At 39.3% G+C, this 8,742-nt stretch overlaps 1 protein-coding gene across 1 annotated transcript in view; it reads left to right on the top strand.

The window, feature by feature from the left end:
• The window catches only part of ADAM22 (ADAM metallopeptidase domain 22), a 40,714-nt gene that overhangs the window by 6,474 nt on the left and 25,498 nt on the right, over positions 1 to 8,742 (top strand). The window contains exons 4-9 of the mRNA XM_009864243.1: positions 752 to 822; positions 2,064 to 2,138; positions 3,985 to 4,056; positions 5,063 to 5,229; positions 7,156 to 7,240; positions 7,687 to 7,777. Coding sequence (XP_009862545.1) covers positions 752 to 822; positions 2,064 to 2,138; positions 3,985 to 4,056; positions 5,063 to 5,229; positions 7,156 to 7,240; positions 7,687 to 7,777 — 561 coding nt within the window. The remainder of the gene's footprint in view (positions 1 to 751; positions 823 to 2,063; positions 2,139 to 3,984; positions 4,057 to 5,062; positions 5,230 to 7,155; positions 7,241 to 7,686; positions 7,778 to 8,742) is intronic.

The following is an 8,742-nucleotide window of genomic DNA, read 5'->3' as shown; positions in this document are numbered from 1 at the left end:
GGGAAAGAGATATCTGTCATATAATGAGGCAGGGACTACAAATCTAAAATTCAAGATGGGAAAAAGCTCCTTGGACATTTGAAAGGATTTAAAACTATTGTCTTCTGCTTATAATGAGTCCCTTTCCACCAGGAGCTAGGAATAAATTTGGTGAAAGAGATTTGGCAAATGAGTACACTACCTGGTGCTTATGACTGAGGTTTAAGAAATTAAACACCATGGGATTAGTGGGGAGAAATATTGTATTGATGGTGAGCATTGCCAGAATCTCATAAGGTTTCTCCCAACTCTAACATATTTTACTTTGTGGATATAATCATCTTAAAGCATTAATTCTGCCTTCCGTGCTCTTCTTATTAATTTAGGTAGTTATTGTGGGAGCTCTGTGACTGTCTGCTGAATCTCGAAAATATGATTCACTCCATGGAAGCACTGTGCTAATAATATTACATGCCCAGTGTTGGTGAAGTTTTGGCATAGAACATCTGCTGTGCTTTCTGAAGTGTGACACCCACAGATCATCTGTTTCAGCAGGCCCAGATTATCACTAGCAGTGTTTTTAACAAGAACCCTCTTATTGAGAGGCACCTGTAACATTGCCTCCTTTGTAGCTGGAAACTTGAAAAAATTAGTTATTACCACATCTAATGTGAAGAAGAATGTTGTAATACTGTCATGCAGCATCAGAGTCACTAACTGTTAGGCTATATTCTTGTAAATATTCAATGTATTTGCTGTGGTTTCTGCTTAGAGTTGTGGCAAATGAATATGACATCGCCGAAGTTTGTTGTAAAGCCAAGACACAAAAGAAGAAAAAGGCAGGTATGTGCCAACATGTCTTTTTATAAGCAATACCCCATCAAGTTTGTTTTGTGTGTGCTGAATTAATTTGTCCAGTTCTGCTGCTGGGTTGGCATAAGGTGTCTACGTCAATACAGCTATTTAACAAAGAGGTATCTAATGTTGACAAAACGTTGTTGCGTTCTCTTGGACATTGCCTACTTGAGGAGTTACAACATTGTTAAACACTGCTCAACTGCCAATGAAAAAATAGCTAAAATATTTTCTCTCATTTTGAGTATAGAGTTTTATCAGAAATTCTCAATTAATGAAATGTTTACGAATGTTTTTTATGTTGCAATGGTGACAGGTAGCTACTTTATTTCACTTGACTTTGATTTGAATAAATATTCTAAACTGAGAGCTCCCTGGACTGAGTTTCCCCATTTATTAAAGTAGGGGAACCACTAAGTGCAGATGTTTGCCCGTATCCTGGAAAGACAGCAGCAGTTCTTTACATTTTAGGAATGTAGCTCAAATGATGATACAGGCCAAAACAGGGGGGGTGAACAGTGCAGGAAGAAATGAAATACTGAGAGCAATGGGAGGAGAAGATTACTTTAACTAATGCAAGCCTCTCAGAAGCTAAAGAGAAATGAGAAAGACATTGGAGAAATTCCAAGAGTCACTCTTGAGTGTCTTACTTTGTATCAGGTGATTTGCTGCCTTTCTGTAAACTATCCATTACAGTGCATTTTAAAATCATAATGATATAATAACTCTCCTGGAAAACCCAGGAAAACACCATGAAGAAGCACAGTCATAACTGTTTCTACATGCAAAGTAAGTGTAACACAGAGGTGAGTACTGCATTCACCATGTGAATCGAGCAGTGTGCGAATAAGTAATAGAACTCTCAAAGAGGTTTTCCTAAAGAATGCAGGAGGGATTCCTTTCTCTTTGAGAAAAAAAAGAGGTTTATAGCTGACACAAGCTATTTTTGGCCCCACTAGGGATTATTTTTCTTAAAAAATGCCCCTAAATTTAGGATTAGATGGGTTGTAAGACTTTATTTCATTGTTTAAGGTCATATAAATGTCCTGGCATAGGTGAAATAAGTATTTTTTAAATGCTGCAACTAAGCACCAGAGGCTTCATCAATATATGAGACCAAAAATAAGACAATAGAAAAAAATGTGTGTGTGAGAAGTTTGGTGTCTGAAGCCATTTCTAGTTATTTCTGTACTCTCTTAGGTTCTCTTACAGTTACTCTCTCTCTGTAGATTCGTCAGATTCCACGTAAAGTTGAAGAGGAAACAAAATACATTGAGCTGATGATTGTAAATGATCATCTAATGGTAAGACCGACATGCTTCGACATCTTACTGTTAACATCAAATTGTCTTAACTGGTCCATGAAATATAACAGTAAAGAAGAATACATGACCAGAATAAATTTAGTATGTCCTTAAGAGAAGAGATTACAGTCTCAGTAACCATTGATAAAGTTGCTTTGTACTTTTGACAAGGTAATTTCACCAAGAGTACACCCAGGCCTGAGTATCAGGAAAAAGGGTCATAAACTAAAGCTTCGTGTCATAAAGTAACTAATGTCAGTGTGACTTAAGCTGATGATTTTCTTCCTGGCTTTCTTGAGCACTTCTTTTGAGTATAGCCACTCAGTGATCAATAATGCAGTTATTGCAATTGTCCAGCAGCTGTTGACAATGGGGAGATTAATAGTGACTAGATTTTTTTTGAAATATCCAAATCGATATAGAGAAAATGATTTGGTTAAGCTTGTGTACTTTCCCTGGGAGAACATAAATAGGGTCTTTAATGTAGTAGAAAGAGACATAGTAAAAATTAGTGTGTTGAAGGACAAACAGACTCATTCAGGTGGGAAACGGCTTAGATTTATGTCAGTGAAGATGACTAATAATTAATGAAGAGAATATAAAAGGAAATGGTGACTTCTCCATCACTTGCAGTCTTCAAATTCAGACAGTGTATTTCTGGAAGATGTGGTGCTGTCAAATACAATAAGGTTCAATCTTGAAGTAACTGGATAAAGTTCAGAGACCAGTGGTGCCCCTTTGACTGGTGACATCAGTTGATTTTATGGTCCTTTATGACTTTAAAATAAAAATACATCTATACATTTTATCTACCCTTTCTGTAACATGCAGCATCTCCCAAGCAATACCCAAATTGACAAAAACAGACATCAGTGTACACAGAATGTACCACTGTCTTTGGACAGAGTACTTATCCTTCAGCACAGTTTGGTGAGCATAGCTATAAGTACTTGGAATTAAACCAGATAATACTGGATGCAGAATTCCCTAAATTAGTGTTGATATGTTTGATCCTGAAGACCTGAAGCCACAACTTTCCCCTTGGGACCTTATCTGTCTGGGCCAATTTCCCCTCATGCCATGCCGTGCAAGATGGTTAAAAGCATGATGGGGCACGAGATGGTTAAACATTTCTGAAAAGCTTGGCCCTTTTGTCCTACGTTCTTCTAAGATACTTGTGACTTCCATACCCATGGTGTTCATTTATAAGTGTGTTTTTTTCTGCAAGTAGGAGTAACTGGACAGCTGTCTTCAGTGTCATCTTTATAGCACTGCATTACAGATTTCAGAAAGGTGTCATTGCAGTCTGATTGCTAAAGTGATGTGAACCAGTTACTGTGGCATTATGAGACTGTGATATTGTACATGTAGAAATCCAGAAGACATCTTAAGAGAGAAGATTAAAAAAAAAAAAAAGGAAGTCTGATAGATTAAAGCACAAGGGCACTCTTGGGATAACATCTCTAAAGGAATCTCAACTATACAAATTGCTAATTTCTATATTGGCATTTGGAATTAACTTTAAAATTGCCAATAATAGAGATAATGAATAGAGTAAACATATGTTCCTGTTCCTATAGCATTTTTTTAGTAAAGAACCTAAAGTGCTTTCCAGACAGGAATTAATAGATTCTCACAACAGCTGTTGTAAAGCACATCAGTAATGTGCATTTCTGAGTAATTTTCTACTGTTGCTTATTGACATTGTATTCAGCACAGGAGACCACACTTGCTGCAAGTTTTTCACTGTTGATGCAGTTACTTTTTACTTTGTGGGGGTTTTTTTGGAAAAGGAGTTTATTTTTCTGAAGTCTGAATGTGTAACTTGTCTGTGTTTGTTTCACAGTGTAAAAAGCACCGCTTGTCAGTCGGCCATACAAACAGCTATGCTAAATCGGTTGTGAACATGGCAGATTTAGTAAGTATCGCTCAACTAAATGTTCTTTTACGTGTGGGATGAATCATATGATTCTCCTGCTGATAGATGCAGGAATTGTCAGTTCATGGTATACCTAATAATAATGTATGTGAAGATCACAAAGTTTCATCTAGAACAGCAGTCAGCCACCTATAAATCCTTTGTTTAACATAAGATGTTAGAGATTTTCCTGTGGCTTCAAACATTTAAGTATTCTGCTGGGTCAATCCCTTGAGACTGAGTTTTAATGAGCACCTCAGATATAACAATTGTTAACATAGAATCCCTGTGTTGACAACCTGAAATCCAAGAGGCCATCTGAATTTAGAATGCACTAAAATTTCTCAAGAAGAAGTGCATTTGAGTACATTTGAGTAAATAGAAACATACAGATGGATTTTGTGGATTATGTTTGTGATGCTAAATCGGATGAGCTGCTGGCTTTTGCATCTCACCTCAGAAGAGTATTACCAGAAAAGCAAGAATGCAGTTCCCACTCTTAAAAGTATGTTTTGGAGTATTAACCAACAGCATTGGCAGAATGGCCCTTTCTTTGTGATTCAGCCAGCATGAGGTTAAATTCTCCTGTAGAGGTGTATAGCAGGGAAAATTCTAATTTTATAGGTCATTATTTGGTGTAAGAGGGCCCTCGTGTGTCACTAGGATGAGCTGGATTTTATAGAAGGCACATTAATTCCAGATCCTTGAACTATTTGGAATGGTTCTGTAGTAATTTTTCAAAAATTCCCTCTCCCTTCTATGCACCTCTGGAAGGGACTGTCTTGCAGGCTGACAGAGCCGATTGAAGAATTAGGCCTAAAATTAAGAATTTACTTTGGTTTCATGTTTGTTTGTTGGTTTTAAGGGAGATAGAATCACCTGGGAGAACGTAAAGTGTGCTAGAACAAGCTAAATAGTTATATAAAAATGCAGGCTATTACAAAAAAGGGGTAAAACCTTTATTCTATTTGACATAATATATTTGTTCATTTTGTTAATGTACTAGATATATAAAGAACAACTTAACACCAGGATAGTATTGGTTGCCATGGAAACCTGGGCTACTGATAACAAGTTCACCATATCTGAAAACCCCTTGGTGACCCTACGTGAGTTTATGAAATATAGGAGGGATTTTATCAGAGAGAAAAGTGACGCAGTTCACCTTTTTTCGTACGTAACCTCGTGTGATGTTTTATTACTGGGCTTTTTTCTTTCTTGGGGTTGCTTATCACAAATGGCTGATGCATCTCCTTTCTGTTGTCTGTGTAATCCACAATAATTCAGAAGATAATGTTTTCGATGGGGAGGTGGGAAACAGTTAATGCACAAACTGCCTGCCAGTGCAACTAGAGGTTTCACTCTCATTTTAGTTTTAGCATACTAAGCCCAAGCTGCATGCGCTGTAATCCTTGGTTATTCTGTGCAGTTACTTACTCTGCAAGCATAGCTACCTGGAAGGTGATGCATGGTTCCACCCCAGAGGCTGGCTTATTTGACAACAGAGCACTGACAGCTCTGTTGTATCATATAAAAGCAGAACATTGGTTTTGAAGTCAGTGAGGTTTCCTGCTTAAAAAGCACTATGGCCTGCTTTACTTTGTTGACTGACCTGCATGCTGCAGGATTACTGAAGTGTTTCAGATCTGCAAAAGAGTTTGTTCTCCAGAGGTACAATGTGCTTGAAAAAGAATAAGCTGAGAGGAATGTTATTTTCTCTAAATACCTTAACTGTTCTGGAAATAAGATTGATACAATAAAATATGTCTACAAAACCAGAGGAGAGGTTGGTGGCTGAGATTTGTGACCCACATGAAAAAAGCCAGATCAGTTGCTCTATTGGAGTCCTTATTCCCCTCTGCTGACTGTGTTGTAGGAACCTATATGAATAAACAACCTGAACACTTCACTTTCTTTTGAGTCCGGTAGGGTGCCAGGATACCCAACCCCAGTATCCACCTTGTCCGAATTTTTGCACGTGCTTGATTACTGTCATGAAGAGATTACTTGCCATGAAGAGATCTAGTGAGATCTGCAAGTCGTGCTTGCAGATTTTGGTCTCTTTGTGTCTCATTCTTCATCTGTAAAATGGGAATAAGGTTTTCTAACACCCTACATGTATCTTGTCTGGTGAAATTTTAAGGTCTTTGAGGGAAGTCCTGTTCTTATGATTGTTTGTGGGTTGCCTAGGGCCCTGTGACCAGGACTCTGGATACCATTGTAATGCTAATTCCGGTGCTGTCCGTAACACTGCTGCAACTGGTGTTTGAGGTTTTGCATTCATAGATTTTTTAGAAATAACAGTTTCTGAAATGGTTGGGAGATGAAGTTGGCTGGTGTGGTGGTACAGTGGTTACAAGTGAACTTACACCTTCAGCACAGTTAGCCCATCGTATTTTTTCTTAATGTCTTTTGTTTTCCTTTGCAAAAAACCCAGTTTGTCTCAGCTCAGATGGCTGAGTGCTCTGAAGTGGAGCAGAGTACATCTTGTTTCCGGTAACTGGCAGTCATTCTGCTGACATGGTCAGCACCAAAGAGATGGTTATATTTAGGCTCAGAGCACATCTGTCTGTTGGATAAGATGCAGTTCCAGGATGTTTTCACCTCTTTCTGCGTCAGGGAGCTGCTAATGCATCTCCCTTTGTGTTCTACCACAGCAGCGGTGCCCAGCCAGTCACATGGCTTTTTACTAGTCCCCCATGCAGTGGCAGCGCGGTGGCCTCTCCTGCACTCCATCTGTGGCATGTGCCAGCAGAATTGCTGCAGTAGTATATCAGCAAACAAAAGGCTGCTGAGATTCAGATGGTTTGGCAAAATAGTCCCCTTGTTGTTATGCTTTCATATATGAGGCAGTCTGAGAAGGAGGAGGGAAGATGGTATAACTTTTCCAGAGATAATTTGTCATCTGAGGTTTATGAGTGGTTATCAGTTTTTTCCATTTTGTTTTTTTTTCATAGCTTACAGCATAGTGGTGACAACCAGCATTTGCAAATACCAGTCTCTCATTTGGAAGTCAGAAGGGCAAATACAGGGTTGGATAGATGCAAAACGCATGGACTGAGCATGGTAAACTTTCTTTTCTTTTCCTTTTTGTCAAAGGGGGAGTCGATTTCAGAGCAGTCGAAGTGGTGTAGCCCACACTGGTGGAATCTGCTCCTTGCTTAAAGGCGGAGGTGTCAATGAGGTAGGTGGGGAGACTGGTATGAGCACAAAGTGGTGGGAATTTATCTGCATAGAATTTATCAGCACAGATATGTTGCTTGAAATATCTTGCTGCTTCTCTTCTGATGCAGAGTTTTAGTGCAACTCTATGGAAGGGATGTCTCAATGAAGAGTGATGAGAGAATAAAGTCAGATATGGATTCAAATACACTTTTCAGTAGATTCTGCAATGTCCTGTCATTCATACTTGCAGCCACAATGACAAGAAAGACTTTCTCTTACTTTACTTGTGTAAACCAGCATTTAGTTTTCATCACTCGTCCATTATTTAGCTGCTCTGAAGTAAGAACTCTTAACGCTGTGCATCTGATTTTGCCTTTTATTGCCTTGAAATGAGAAAAGCTTTGCTTGTATCTGAGATACCCATATGTAGTTGATTACTTGTCCTGCCTTACTTGTTTCTTTCAGTTTGGAAAGCCAGACTTAATGGCAGTTACTCTGGCACAGACCTTGGCCCAGAACATTGGCATTTTCTCAGACAGAAGAAAACTTATAAGTGGTAAAGTTGTTTGCTTTTTCACTCTGTCTTAAAATTTTAAAAGATGGGGGATTTTGTCAGTGTCTTTCTGATATGTATTTTTTCCCCATGTTTCTCACAATGTTGAAATATTTTTATTTTCCTTGTAGTAACACAGGGAGCGAATGACATATCACTAATTTTCCTCTATTTAAGCGCTGTGGTATCCCCCTTCCCATAATTGCTGGCAGCACTGGTGTCACCATTTAATTAAAAATAAATTGTAAAAATGTCTACCACTTCCATTCATTTCAGGGAGATGCATGCCACACCCACAGGCTTGAATGGCTGCCGTCTTAGGGCACAGAGGTAGAAACATACATTATTAGACCTGAAGATGATGAAAAGCCACCTCAGTCCTGTTAGGCAGGATGGTTTTGACAATACAGCTTTTTTCCTGTTTGCCTTGATTGAATTCCTCATGTAGGTTACCCAGTTCTCCTTTATTTTCCACCCTATTGCTGCTGTTTCTCTGCTGTAACCTTGGTATTAAACTTCGTAGTAGAATCATAGAATCATAGAATTGTCTGGGTTGGAAGGGACCTGAAAGATCATCTAGTTCCACCCCCCCCGCCATGGGCAAGGACATCACCCACTAGATCAGGTTGCTCAGAGCTGCATCCAGCCTGGCCTTAAAAACTTCCAGGGATGGGGCTTCCACCACCTCTCTGGGCAACCTGTGCCAGTGTCTCACCACCCTCGTGGTGAAGAACTTCTTCCTAATGTCTAATCGGAATCTACCTGTTTCTAGCTTTGCTCCATTCCCTCTAGTCCTATCACTACCTGACAACCTAAAAAGTCCCTCACCAGATTTCCTGTAGGCCCCCTTAAGATACTGGAAGGCCACAATAAGGTCTCCTCGGAGTCTTCTCTTCTCCAGACTGAACAGCCCCAAAGAGAGGGGGGAGTCTGTCTTCATAGGGGAGGGTCTCAAGCCCTCTGATCAT

Source organism: Apaloderma vittatum, unplaced genomic scaffold (assembly GCF_000703405.1).
Source record: "Apaloderma vittatum isolate BGI_N311 unplaced genomic scaffold, ASM70340v1 scaffold27792, whole genome shotgun sequence".
Taxonomy (NCBI): domain Eukaryota; kingdom Metazoa; phylum Chordata; class Aves; order Trogoniformes; family Trogonidae; genus Apaloderma; species Apaloderma vittatum.
Note: the sequence above shows the minus strand (reverse complement) of the source record. Positions and strands in the feature narration are given on the sequence as shown.